The sequence below is a fragment of the Hyperolius riggenbachi genome, chromosome 1, assembly GCF_040937935.1.
Source record: "Hyperolius riggenbachi isolate aHypRig1 chromosome 1, aHypRig1.pri, whole genome shotgun sequence".
Taxonomy (NCBI): domain Eukaryota; kingdom Metazoa; phylum Chordata; class Amphibia; order Anura; family Hyperoliidae; genus Hyperolius; species Hyperolius riggenbachi.
Genome location: NC_090646.1, coordinates 122,179,742 through 122,194,934, shown reverse-complemented (window position 1 = coordinate 122,194,934; position 15,193 = coordinate 122,179,742). Strand labels below are relative to the sequence as shown.

At 44.3% G+C, this 15,193-nt stretch overlaps 1 protein-coding gene across 1 annotated transcript in view; it reads left to right on the top strand.

Moving 5' to 3' along the window:
- Positions 1 to 15,193, top strand: part of PDS5A (PDS5 cohesin associated factor A) — a 153,049-nt gene that overhangs the window by 66,755 nt on the left and 71,101 nt on the right. Inside the window, 4 exon segments of the mRNA XM_068278468.1 lie at positions 1,624 to 1,636; positions 1,639 to 1,709; positions 4,191 to 4,288; positions 12,832 to 12,958. Coding sequence (XP_068134569.1) covers positions 1,624 to 1,636; positions 1,639 to 1,709; positions 4,191 to 4,288; positions 12,832 to 12,958 — 309 coding nt within the window.

Sequence of the window (15,193 nt, the reverse complement as noted above, 5' to 3'; positions counted from 1 at the left end):
TCCCATTCATTAGCCAATACCTTTATCAGTACTTATCACACATAAATAATCTATACCTTGTTTTTTTGCCACCAATTAGGCTTTCTTTGGGTGGTATTTTTTGCTAAGTATTTTATTTTGAATGCATTTAAAGGAGAATAAGGAGAAAAAAAATGGAAAAAGTCATTATTTCGCTGTTTTCCCAGGCCTTACAGTTTGAAAATAAAAAGTATTACTGTAGATCAAGCCTACATATTTTATTTGCCCATGTGTCCTGTTTATTTTAACATTTAAATTATCTTCCTAGTACAATGTATGGCGACAATATAATATTTGTAAATAAAGGTGTATTTTTTCAATTTTTTTGCATTGTACCTTATCAGCAATTATAAGCCGTATTCGGCAATAGAACAGTAATATACCCTCATGGCATACATATCTAAACAGCTAAGCCCATTTATTATCTCCCACCCTCGTAGTTAGCAAGCTCCCTCCCCATGGATAGCTAGGTGTGCCCCTTTAACCCCCCCCCAGTATAGCCAGATTTGCCCCTTATTAGCCCCGCTCCCAGTGTAAAAGATATATATGTGCCTATTTGACACCCCGTAGATAGCCAGGTGTGCAGCTGTATTCTCCCCCCTCCCCCATACATAACCAGTTGTGTCCCTTTGTTGTCCCCCACCCCCATAGATAGCCAGGTGTGCCCCTTTGCCCCCATAGATAGCTAAGATGGAATTGCCCTCCCTATAGATAGCCAGGTGCACATGATATCCTGTCCCCTTAGATAGCCACCCCCCCCCCCCCCCCAGAACGCACACTGTGCTCATTAAAGTGAACTGACTTGTATTCACGTCATGTGGCTTTCAGGAGCCACTTACGACATGAATATACTGTAGGTAGGATGTGAAGTGGTTAAAGGGACTCCGAGCTCAACAAAAAATGCTAAATAGTACTCACCCGGGGCTTTCTCCAGCCCAGTGCTGGTCGGGAGGTCCCACGACGGCGTCCTGGCTCCTCTCCTAGTCCCCGCTCCGGAATGCTGACCGGCGGCAGCCCGGGCGACACTCGGCCGAGTGTCGGGCTTCTTCCGCGTATGACGCAGCTGACGTCACACGCCGGCCGCCTCGCTTCATCACGGCGGCCGGCGTGGCAGTACGGCGCATGCGCGCTTTAATCGCGCATGCGCAGTATTTTCACGCCGGCCGCCATGATGACGCGAGGCGGCCAGCGTGTGACGTCAGCCGCGTCATACACCGGTCAGTCATTCCGGAGCGGGGACTAGGAGAGGAGCCAGGACGCCATCGTGGGACCTCCGGACCAGCACTGGCTGGAGAAAGCCCCGGGTTAGTACTTTTTTCATTTTTAAGATGAGCTTGGAGTCCCTTTAATTGCCAGGAGAAAAAAAAATTCTGAATGTAAATGTACCATAATGAAGACATGTCAGGGCTTTGAAATGGCTGTGCATCCTGGAATACAAGAAAAGACACACAGACACGCCGACATGCCATTGCATTGTTACACCACTCTGATTTATGTATTGTAATTGACACATGGATAGCTTTGATTTTCTTTTAATCTTATCACCATATTTATATGCCAGATACATTTCTCAAGCATGTAATCCGTTTATTTCTTTTTGTTCAGGACATATTCTTGTTTATACAAGGCAACTCAAAGGTCTGGAAGATACGAAAAGCCCCCAGTTTAACAGATATTTTTACTTGTTAGAGGTAATTGTTTTTTGTTTTTTTATTTCTGTGCAAAATATTTGATTGGTCATCTTTAACAAGAAAGGAGCTGTCACTGTATACTGTAATGTTTGAACGCATAGCATAAAGAAATGGACGCTTGAATTGGAAATGCTATCCCCCCCATAGGAAGCTAAGGGATATGAATGAGCATAATTCTCTCCTGACATGCAAATCTCCAGTCACTGGAAGTGAGATCTGAACAAGCCACTATGAAAACTACTTGATATTATTCAATTAGTTGTTAATTACCAGCGACCTGATTGGCAGCTATTTGTTTTTATTATCTGCTGCCACATGGGATAATTTAGAGGTTTCCATGGTAGGACACTTGCATTCATTTCTAGTAGCGGAGTGTCTTGATCAGACATACGATTGACCACAACCCTCCTGGAGCGCTAAGTACTTGTGCAGGTGCCAACAATGGTTCCGAAAGGGTGCTAGTCTGACTGGTCCTGTCCGCCTAATGTGTAGCACAGTAGTTCTGCTTCTTAAGAGGTGTTAGGCGAACCGGATCATTTGGATTAGCGCTTTGTGGAAATCTTTGTTGACACCTGCATGAGCATTTAGTTTTTTTTTTATATACATTATCATGTGTTAATCTGAACTATTTTAGTTTGATACATTTTTAGACTTGATTGTGTAGCGCAAGCACTTTACCTGTCACGTCATTATTATTGTTGTTGTTGTTTTTGGGTAAATGCTTATTTTTTGATTGATTATTGCCAGGTATGGACTGTATTTATTACAGGCCTGAGCACTTTATTAATTATCCTAATATTAATTACTATAGACCTTGTTTTACAAATATATATTCGAAGTACAACTATCAACGTTAACTAAAATTCTAAATCCCACATATATTTCCAGGATTTTTTTACACAAAGGCTGAGCTGAGACACCTTAGAAAAGCATTTTAGTTTATCTGGCTAAAGGCTCTATAGGTATATGGGGTTTACAGAAAAGCTATTTCTTGATCGTTGTTCTTTAACTTTGCTGTCCTAGTTAGGTACATAGTTACAGTTATTTTGGTTGAAAAAAAGACATACGTCCATCGAGTTCAACCAGTACAAAAGTACAACTCCAGCCTGCTCCTTCACATATCCCTGTTGATCCAGAGGAAGGCGAAAAAACCCTTAGGCTGCTTACACACCAAGACGTTACAGGCGCACGTTAGTGCGCCTGTAACGCTCCCCCAACGCACAGCAATGTAACACAAGTGGGCTGTTCACACAGCCCACGTTGCGTTACATGTAACGCTGCACGTTCTGTGCAAAGTGCAGCATGCTACGGCGTTGGAGCGGCTATAGCCGCGTTAGACTGTTTGCACATGCACAGTGGGGGGCGGAGAGGAGGCGGGGAGAGCCAGCTACAGTAGCCGCGCACATGGCTACTTAATATTCACTGCACTGGCGGGCGCTGATTGGCCGGCGGGACCACGTGATGCGGAGTGTCTCGCTCCGCATCACGTGGTCCCGCTGGCCAATCAGCGCCACTCTGGGAGACATTATAGGACTCGAGCCGCCTAACGCGGCTCACTCTACCGTCGGCTCTTGCAGCACCATACGTTGTGTTAGGTGCACGTTATGCGACCTTAACGTGGCACCCAATTTCAACGTCTTGGTGTGCAAGAAGCCTTAGGCCTGGAACCCACTGAAATCCGCAAACGCAAAACACAACCGCTAGCGTTTTGCATGAGCGGTTTGCAAGCGGATTCATGCGAGTTTTCGGTCGCGTTTTGCAACAGTGTATTTTTTTTTCCTCAGCGGTTGTGTAGCGTTTTGCGTTTTTATCCTGATTGGTCCTGTGAATTATTTTAATTTTGTTAGTGTGCTGAACCGCAAAACGCTAGCAAAACCGCTCAGTTTAGGTTTTGCTGGGCGTTTCTGCTAGCGTTTCAATACTTTACATTGAAGCGCTAACGCTCCCAAAATGCTGCAGGTCCTGCGTTTGCGTTTCTGGGAAACGCAAACGCTCCTGTGGAAGTTGCCCCATCCATTAACATCAGCTGAGCGTTTTGGCAAAACGCTAGCGTATCGCAGCGCTGCCAAAATGCTCAAAAAAACGCTCTTGTGGGTTCCAGCCCTTACAAGGCATGGTCCAATTAGCCCCAAAAGGGAAAAATTCCTTCCCGACTCCAGATGGCAATCAGATAAAATCCCTGGATCAACATCATCAGTGTATGTCACATATTAGTGCAACTTATGAATTATACGTATCACTGAACCCCCTCCCCCCCCCCCCCCCCCCCCCCTCTCATCCTCTGTTTTTAACTGCTTTTAATTGCTGGGTACATTTCTTAATTCATTTTCCCCTAATGTTTATGAACTGTAGCATATGTTTCTGCATTCCAGAATGGCATCTACTTTTTGTTTTTGTATAAAATGACCATTTTAGTCTCTCACTGATAATTAAAAAAAATCATGAATCTGTATATTGTAAATAGTCTCTTCCTCATTTCAGAATTTGGCCTGGGTCAAATCTTACAATATTTGTTTTGAGTTGGAGGACTGCAATGAAATATTTATTCAGCTCTTTAGGACACTCTTCTCTGTAATAAAGTAAGTGTTTTTTTATTATTCGTTTTTGCTGTAGTTAATTTCTGAGGCTAGGTTCACAGTGGTCAGTTGCATAATGTATGCATTCATAATGACTGTGAACTGCATTGGAGAATGAACAAAGACTGTAATGGAAAGCTTGCATGCAGCGAGTTACAATGTGATCAGTTATAACTCAGCACTGTGAACAGATCCATATAATTTTATGGACAGTTGACATGCAGAATTATTCTGCCACACAACAGTGAACTGGCCCTAACTCTTGCATATGTAGGAGATACTACTAAGTGCATTGTCCTATATCTCAAAAAACAAAAACGCATTGAGGCCTTGTTCACAGTGGGTCGTTAAAGCAGACCTGAATTCAGAATGTCCTCTCTGCTCTAAACGATACACAACAGCACAATAAACTTTAAACAAAAACATTTTTTTTGGGCTACTCCTAATACGAATCCTAAAATCTGCACAGTTTCTACATCCTGCTTTCATGGAAGCAGACATATTGTTAGCATCCTGTGCTTTCAAATGAGCTTATCTGTCATAGGCAGTCATGTGACACGGGAGAGATCAGATTACAGCTTGTGATTAGACACAAATGAGGGGAAATTAAACAGGCTAAACTCTCTAAATACATACAGGGTGCAGTTCTCTGCTTTCCTTCGGTCCTGTGCAAGAGTTCAGGTCCACTTTAAGGTGGGGCATTAGGAAGGCATTGCAACGCACTGCAATGATAAGTCTATGCAGCGTTCACAGCACGTTAACATTGCGGGATAAGGTGTTGCTGTATGGTAATGCAGTGAGTTACCGCTAAATGCACACATTAACAGGTTCAGGGAAGCATACATTTCATTGTCAGTGTGCTTTACTGTACCTCACTGTATGCAACGTAATGCGTGGTGCAACTTTTTGCCCTGTTGTGTTTGTATTCTTGAACACAACGCAATGTCTCACTGTGAACGAGGCCTCATACTCAAACTATTTTGCAATCTAGTATGATTTCCAATTGTGCAAACAGCTGTTTTTTGTTTTGTTTTTTAAACCGTGTGCTTTCTAACAACTATGGCCTTCTTGTTTCCCTGTTCAGTAAGGGAGGGTTCTTGTCAGTGTAGACAAAAGCATGGGATTTGGTCTGTGTTAAAATTGTGCTGGTTTTGCCACAGTAGCTGGATGATTGTCAGTCTGAAGACATGCACATGTCAAATTGTTGTCCTGCTATGAGTTTTTGCCTATGTGAAATTTTGCATTTAAACTTAGAGACTCGGTAACTTCAAAAAGTGCCCCTGTGGGGTACTTACCTTGGGAGGGGGAAGCTTCTGGATCCTACCGACCTTTCCCCTGTCCTCCTTCATCCCACGGTGATCTCACTGTGCCCCTTGTAAGCCACAGCTGTCAATTTGTCAGGCTGTGGCTAGCTGTAGCAGTAGCGCCTGCTATAGTTACCTTCCCCGGCTCCAGTTCAGGCGCAGTAGCAATTCGGGATCAGGCAGAAGTAGCTGATCCCAGTCAGGTCTGCAAGTCGCCTGCGCAGTAGAGCAGAACCGACTGGGATCGGCTATTTCCGCTTCATTCCGAGCTGAGCCGCTACTAGCCTGCGCTGAAGCCTGGAAGGTAAAGATTTACATGGCCACTGTTGGGAGCGGCCAAGCCAGACCACCATGGGACGGAGGAGGATGAGGGCCTCGATAGGAACCAGAGGCTTCCCCCTCCCAATGTAAGTACTCTCCGGGGTCACTTTTAAAAGTTAGATTGTCTTTAATGGAAAAAAAAAGTACCTCCAGGGGGTGGCACCTACCTTGGGAGGGAGAAGTCCCTTGATCCTACAGAGGCTTCCTCTGTCCTCAGCAGAGGGGGGATACAGCACTGGCATCCCCATCGGAGCTTGCTGGGAGCCTCATGTATGCGCAGTATCTGCTTCCCCTCAGGCTCCACCGAAAATAGCCAAACTCAATTGGGTCCACTCTACTAAGCAGTGCAGTAAAGCTGACCCAAACGGGTGCAGCTATTTCCTCCAGAGCCTAAGTGGTAAGCTCCTAATGCGCCTGCGCACAGGATGGGGCAGTCTCGTCAGGTTCCAGAGGCTTCCCCCTCCCAAGGTAAGTATCTAATTTTCTTTTAAAGCTACAGGTCTGCGTTAAGTGTAACTGATCCCGTTGAATTGCATAGGGTTCGAGTTGAATGCAGTGCCTAAGGCAGGAATCACACTTGTCCTTGCAACTTTACAGGCATTTTCCAAGCAGGATTTTTTTTTTGGGGGGGGGGGGGGCGGTTGTTCAGATTGTGTACGGCTAAATTACATTTATACATCCATATGATGTGCGGGAGAAAAGCAAAAGGTTATTTTTTTTTTTCCCTTAAAATTGGGGGGAAAAACACGATAACTGAACATGAACAAAATATAAAACAAGTGATTTCCTGAACGGCCATTGTCCTTTAATGACCAGTGTGGCGTTGTGTGTCAAAAAATACATGTGAATCAAATAAGTTTTCTCCGTGCCTTCGTTTTTTATTTATGCAGTTCAAAGCTGTAGGAAATGTATTATGCCAAATTGTGGCTCATATGTAAGGTAATTGTTTCAGCAAAGTCTCTTAGAACAGAGGAAAGTATGTAGTGTGAGAAAATTTTTTACTGAAATCTACATAAACTAGCTCTGAAGGAGATTGTTTACATTCATGATAATTGAGTACAGTTGCAAGTGTAGAATGTGCTGTGAATGATGTGTTTTAGGGCTGGTTCAGATGGACGTTTGGAGGCGTCGCGTTCGTGGGCTTTCAGCAGCGTTCGTGTTGCGTTCGGATGCGGTCGTGTTTTTTTTTCCCCTTAGGGGGACTTTACCCGTCGCGGTTCACAGCCCCTGGAAGCTACATGTAGCTTCCAGGGGCTCCTTGAACGCCAGGGAAAATCGGGACCCGAGCGCCGCATTCGTGTAAACGCGCATGAAAGCTTGGTACAAATGCTCCCATTCTCTTGAATGGGAGCGTTTAACGCCAAGCCCCGAACGCTGGCGGTAAACGCTCCTCAAGCGTCCGTCTGAACCAGCTCTAATTTTGGGTCTGTGTTTAGTGAGAGTTTGCCATCTAGAGGTTTAGCTCTACAGAGGACTGTCAAATTGTCTTCTCCATCGGCAGTTTCTTCAAATTGAAATCCCAGTTCCGCACAACTTTTATTTTATTTCTGGATAGCCTGGAGAAGGGTTAAATTCTTTCAGGTTTTTTTTTATTGTTTTATTGTACTGTCTTCATGTAGCCAAATTTACATCACTTCCAGAGCAACTAAGGACCTGGTACTGCCATACTTTTGCAATTTTTTTTGTTGCCGTTTCAATAAACTACATTGATTTTTATCGCATGGAAGGAGTGCAGAGTTTTTCTACTTCTCGCTTCCATAGCTTGCCATGGAGTTTGAGGGCTTAGGCCTCGTTCACACTATCTGTGCCTCTGTGCGCATTTCGTATGCGATCAGCAAGAACATCAGAAATGCATAGAGAGCGCTTCTGATATTTAGACTATGCGCACTGAGCACCAGTGAGATCGCACTGCTGCACGCATTTTTCCAAAACACATTGCTGATCCCATTCACTGTAATTAATGGGATCAGCAGTGCAACGCACAGCAACATGGATTGCTTGCGATCGGGTGCGTTTGCGTCCCGACCGCACGGCAATATACACATTGCCCAATGTGAAAGAGGCCTTACTTAATCTTTTCATAGTTTTCTAAATCTGTCAGCCCTCATACTACATAAGTGGTAAAATAGGCCAATCACAATTTGATGTATGTATCAGGCTAAAGTCCATCCTGTCTGCTGGCCATGTAGCATTAACATTGCTATAACTGTTCAAAGCCAAGCTAAGTGTTTACTTTTGGTTGTTTTTGTGTTGAACAAAATAACATATAAAATCAAATCTAGGCCTGACAGGCAGACTATTAAATTGTTCCAGCAGACATGGAGACCCTTTTGAAACCTTCTTATTGTGGATGAGTTAAAACATATTTCAGTTTTTCTTTTTAAGCTCCTGTTTTAACCTTGGTCTGTATGATGTATATTTATTATAATGCCTGTGGTGATGCTTGAAAAGCATGGCTGCTGAGCACAAGAAGCTACGGGCCCATTCACACTAGAAGCGCTTTTCTGAGCGATTGATTAAAATTTTTAACCACTTCAGGACTCAGCCTTTACCCCCCCCCCCCTTAAAGGGACACTTAAGTAAAAAAAAAAAATAGTTTTACTCACCTGGGGCTTCCAATAACCCCCTGCAGCTGTCCGGTGCCCTCGCCGTCTCCCTCCGATCCTCCTGGCCCCGCCGGCAACCACTTCCTGTTTCGGTGACAGGAGCTGACAGGCTGGGGACGCGAGTGATTCTTTGCGTTCCTGGCCACAATAGCGCCATCTATGCTGCTATAGCATATATCATATACCATATAGCAGCCTAGAGGGTGCTAATGTGTCTGGGAACGCGAAGAATCACTCGCGTCCCCAGCCTGTCAGCTCCTGTCACCGAAACAGGAAGTGGCTGCCGGCGGGGCCAGGAGGATCGGAGGGAGACGGCGAGGGCACCGGACAGCTGCAGGGGGCTATTGGAAGCCCTTGGTGAGTAAAACTAATTTTTTTTGTTTGACTTAAGTGTCCCTTTAAGGACCAGCACTGATTTAGAAGATCTGTGCTGGGTGGGCTCTACAGCCCCCAGTACAGATCAAACAGGCAGAGCGACCAAATCACACCTCCCTTTTTTCCCCACTAGGGGGATGATGTACTGGGGGGGGTCTGATCGCTCCTGCCTGCGTGTGGCTGGCGGGGGGGGGGGGGGGCACCTCCACGCCCCCTCCACCGCAGGATTCCAACTCTCACTCTTCTCCCTCCCTGCCCCGGAGATCGGCGGCTGCACAGGAACGGATCTGTCCTGTGCAGCCTCTAACAGGCTCCTGCCTGTCATGTGACAGCGATCCCCGGCCGCTGATTGGCCGGGGATCGCTGATCTAGTACAACGCTGCTGCTGTTAGCAGCGTTGTAAAAATGTAAACAAAGCGGATTATTTACGCTTGTGTTTACATTTAGCCTGCGAGCCGCGGTTGGCGGCCCGCAGGCTATTCACGGAGCCCCCCGCCGTGAATTGACAGGAAGCAGCCGCTCGCTGCTGATTAATTAGCCTGCAGCCGGCGACGCAGATGTGCGTCGCTGGTCCTGCAGCTACCACTTCGCCGACGCGCGTTATGAGTGCGCGGTCGGCAAGTGGTCAAAATCGCTCCTATTAACTTTCATTAAAATCGCTGAAAAATCGCTACGATTTTCCCTTACGCGATCGCATCGATTTCTCCACGATTTTACCACGATTTTAATGAAAGTGAATGGGAGTGAATTTTAAAAACCGCTTCTAGTGTGAATGGGCCCTTAGTGAGAGTATGCCACAGGTATTAGAACTCACTGGCCCTTATTCAATTCAAATTTTCTTCTAAGTTTTCTCCTTGGTGATATTAATAAAATATCTTTTAAGCCACCAGCAAACAAGAAAATACTCAAAATAATTTTGTCAGGACTTTTTCACCTAGTTTTTAATACTTTTTAAGAGTGCAGAGTCCTAAAAAGTTAATTTAAATGGAAGAATTCTCTCCTAGGAGAAAGCGTAGGACAAAAAGTGAATTGAGTAAGGGGTTTTGAAAGCATAAGGGCCTGTTTCCACTATGTGCAAATTTCTTCCTTTGTTTTGTTTTTGTTGGGGTTTTTTTCCACACCCAGTGAATTCTTATGTGCCTGTTTCTTTTAGATGCAAAATTTGCATCCAGGAGAAAAATAGACAGCAGTTTTATTTTCCGGGTGCTGCATGCTGATTTCAAATTTGCATTTTTGAACTTCCTTCCTGAATCTCCTTGAAGAAAATGCAAACAAATAAATATGCGAATGCGCATTAAAACCCACATATATGATTATGAAAATTTCACTTCCGAAAAAGGGCATGCAAATCGCGTGCTTCTAGTGGAAACGTACCCTGAATATCTTGGAGGACAGGAAATTGATTCAGCAATAGACTGTGAACCATCAGTGCTGTGCTAACTATGCACAAACCTTATGACCACACAGAAAAATCCAAGAAACTAATGGCAGGTGTTAACAGGGGGTAAAGAGGTAGTGAAACAAATGTGACCAAACCCAACTGGCTGAGCTTGTAGTGAATGGGATGCAGAAGTACTAATGTACACATTTTTTTGGGTACGGTAGAAGGCGCCCGGTAAGGAAATTATAATCTAAATAGTTCTATATGGTAGGTACAACATTAGGTAGAAAAAATGGTGTGATCCTACCTTCTAGATGTCCCATGCGGGAAATATACAGATCGAGATGTATACTTATATAGTCAGGTTTTTTGGGGGGCGCAGACAACGCGTTTCACGGTCAAAACCGCGTCCTCAGGTCAATTGAAGTGCCTTAAAGATTATAAAAATAGCATACAACACTCAGGCACAAATGATATAAATTAAAAAAAACATTAAGAAACATATGAAACATAACATATAAAGCATACAGAACACATGAAGTATAAAATATATTGATTGCATATAATATAAAAGATAAAAATATGTGGCATTTGGAGCATATTAGGAACATAGAATATAACGTATATTAGGTAGTACTAAAATGTATATTTATCTGTGTATAGTTATCTGTAAGTATAGTATAAACAAATGTTACTAAGAGAAGAAGGCTTCTGAAGCCCTAACTTAACGATAGACATATGGACCATAAGTATATATCTATAGCGACTTGTCTGAAAAAATTCTATCATAGATAGTATATAAGTTCTGTAATAACGATAGGACTATAGAGCTACAAGTACTCACATTATTTAAAACAGTGTGGTACATAGGGATCTGTGAGGTAAAGCATACACATGTATATTGCTCCTATTCCACTCTCCTCATACTGCCCACAACGTTTCCTTCCCCTTCCTCCCTCCCCCCACTCCAGAGGGCTCACAGGGACGGACACCTAGGAATATACACAAGAGGGCGGGCTAATCTAGCCTATACCTATACCCACAGGCCATACGGAATACCTGCTTAGGCAATATACATGTGTATGCTTTACCTCACAGATCCCTATGTACCACACTGTTTTGAATAATGTGAGTACTTGTAGCTCTATAGTCCTATCGTTATTACAGAACTTATATACTATCTATGATGGAATTTTTTCAGACAAGTCGCTATAGATATATACTTATGGTCCATGAGCCGGGAAGGTAAATATTGACGTCACCGCTGTACGGAGGGCTGCAACGAGACCCCTGAGGGATGGAGGACGGCGTGGGAAGCCTCATTAGGATCCCCCACCAGAGGTGAGTACCCCCCAGGGGACGTTTTGACGTTACAGATTCTCTTTAACCTATTGTTACACGGATATATATATATATATATATATATACATTTTAGTACTACCTAATATACGTTACATTCTATGTTCCTAATATGCTCCAAATGCCACATATTTTTATCTTTTATATTATATGCAATCAATATATTTTATATTTCATGTATTCTGTATGCTTTATATGTTATGTTTCATATGTTTCTTAATGTTTTTAATTTATATCAATTGTGCCTGAGTGTTGTATGCTATTTTTAAGGCACTTCAATTGACCTGAAGAAGCGGTTTTGACCATGAAACGCGTTGTCTGTGCCCCAAATAAAGCCCGACTATATAAGTATACATCTCGATCTGTATATTTCCTGCAAGGGACATCTAGAAGGTAGGATCACACCATTTTTTCTACCTAATGTTGTACCTACCATATAGAACTATTTAGATTATAATTTCCTTACCGAGCGCCTCTTACCGTACCCAAAAAAAGTCAGTACCCCTTGATTTTAGGGTTAGATCAACGCTAGAAAATCTCTGACGGATCTGCCTTTTTAGGAGCAGCGACCCAAAAGGAATAAAAGGCCGAGTGGGGACGGTATTTCCCCACCTGCGAGAACGAGTGGTTGCCTCTTTCAGCAACCTACTCTTGTGAGTATAATACGTACTGTTTTTATGAAATTTCTTCCATGCATATTAACGTTCTGCACCAAATTGAGCTCCCGGACCCCCTGTGTTTTTGTCTTCTACTACTTCTACATTGTACACATTTGTTTGTACTAGATAGATCTAGTGCATTTTAAGCCTTTTTACATTCATGTAATTTTAATTTATAAAAATGCATCTTGTGTTTATGAATATATAGGGGAACTCATCAGCCTTGCTATCAAGTTGCTTTGTCTGCCATATTATAACCATAACTAGTAGACCTACGCCCGTTAGTATAACTGGCTCTAGGTCTCCCTTACAACTCTCCTCCCACCCCTGTGACCACCGCCGCATGTCAGCTTGCATGCGTGCGCACACGACCACCCGTCCCCATCCTCCTCCTGTCCCAACGGCTGGCCGTGCTACACATGCGCAGTAGCGCAAATGCACGGACACAGGGACAGGGGACGCAGAGACACTTTATCGATTATTATGTAGGATGAACAAAATATTGTATATTTCACTTGCAATTCCATTTTTCTTTTTCTAGTAATAGCCACAATCAAAAAGTGCAGATGCACATGTTGGATTTAATGAGCTCGATAACCATGGAGGGAGATGGAGTAACACAGGAATTGCTGGATTCCATCCTTATTAATCTCATCCCTGCTCATAAGGTCAGTTGGTCCATATAGGATATAAAGTAAAGCAATGCATTTTATTGTGTGGCATCACTTTAGGTAAAAGAGGCAACTTTTAGTTTAACAATAGACTTTAGATGCCCTGCCTGGAAAGTAGTAAAGTGTCCAGTCTGCTCTGGGGCTCGGGTCCTGTCTGTGTGTTTTTTTTTTTTTTTTCTAGTAGCAAAGTCTGTAGAGGTGGTACAGTGTGATATCCTTACACCATACCGCCGGGGGAGAAGTCTAGGCATACAGTTGTGTGCATAGATTGTCTGTGATAGGCAAACTAATAAATACTCTTAAACCACTTCCCTACCACGCTATGTTTTGCTGATCGGTGCTGCGTGGGCTCTCCAGTCCGCAGCACCGATCAGCTAGCAGCCAGGCCGATCAGACTTCCCCCTCTTTTTTCCCCACTAGGGGGATGTCCTGCTGGGGGGGGTCTGATCGCCGCCGGCTGCTTGCGCTTGCGGGGGGGGGGGCTCTTCAAAGCCCCCCTCCGCAGCGCTTCCTGGCCTCCTTCCCCTTCCCTCCCTCTCCCTCCCCCTGTGAGCGGCGCAGGACGGATTTCCGTCCTGCGCCTGATGGGATAGGCTTTAGCCTATCAGATGCCGGTGATCCCCGGCCAATCAGAGGCCGGGGATCACCGATCTCCTCTACGGCGCTGCTGCGCAGCAGCGCCGTATACATGTAAACACCGGGGAAGATCTTCCCCGTGTGTTTACATTTACCCTGCGAGCCGCCGATCGGCTCGCAGGGTGTTCACGGAGACACCCTCCGGGAACTGGCATGGAACGGCCGCTCATACGAGCGGCCGTTTCCATGGTATACACTTCTGGATTCAGGGGCGTGTATATACGCTCCGAGAATCCGGAAGTGGTTAAAGTGAACCTCCAGACTAAAAATCTACTCAGCAGAACTGAAAAGGTTTGGTGTTTCGTTATCAGTTTTACAGCATCAGAACTTTGTTTTTCTTACCAAGGCATCATTTTAGCTGCATTTTTAGTTAAGTTCCGCCCCATCAAAGAAAACTGCCCGGGCATTTTTCTCGTGATGCTGTGCAAAACATGATGGGATTTCTGATGATGTTGTTGTCGTGACAACTGGGAGGGGTGATCAGGACAGTTGCAACTGTGTCTCATGCTCCCTGTCACCTCCTTTTAACCAAAAAGATAGCTGCCCTCATTAAAACACAAACCTTTGCCTGTTCTTTTAAAACAGGGTGGGTAAGAGGATTATATTACCTATCTATTTTAATTAACATAACTAATGTGACTTAATGACAGTATGTTTGTTTAGGCTGAAGTTCCTCTTTAACCTCCCTGGCAGTCTATTAAAACCGCCAGGGGGCAGCGCAGCACTTTAATGTTTTTTGTTTTTTTTAATCCTGTAGCTAGCCGAGCGCTAGCTACATGATAGCCGCTGTGCAGCGGCATCCCCCCGCCTCCGGCGATCAGCGCAAACAGGAAATCCTGTTCAGGACGGGATTTCCTGTTTGGCTTCCCCCATCGCCATGGCGACGATCGTTATAGACGTCGTGGACGTCGTGACGTCATCGGGAGTCTCGATCCACCCCTCAGCGCTGCCTGGCGCTGATAGGCCAGGCTACGCAAGGGGTGAAAGGGGGGGGGGGGGCGCGGAAAGTACACGTAGCTAGCAAAGTGCCAGCTGCATGTACCCAAAAAAAAATTATGCAAATCGGCCCAGCAGGGCCTGAGAAATCCTCCTGAGGTCGGGCTTACCGTTCACAGTTAGTTAAAAAAATAAAAATACTAATTCACTTACCTGGGGCTTGCTCCAGCCCGTGGCAGGCAGGATGTGACCAGGGCTGTGGAGTCGGAGCCATTTTGGGTGCCTGGAGTCGGGGGGAAAAATGCACCGACTCCTAATGAATTTAAAGTAGAAAATATTATAAAATGTTCTATTCCTCAGATAATAGTCATCATAAACAATGTATATATACAGTAATAGCTGTGCTTAGCCCACAAAAATGAAATAAACCAATCAAAATTAGTTACTTGTGCTACTTCAATAAAGCAGTCCCCGTATTTTTAAAGTCAGAAGATATACATGTCTGATTGTGACTGTACAGTATATATGATGTGTACACAGGAATCTCTTATATATACTAAATAACATCTATGCTGTAAGAATAAAGCCTGATGTGTAGCTGTGTCTCTAATAGAGATGGTCAGTGAGATGTAAATTCTATGTTGATGCTGATTTATGCAA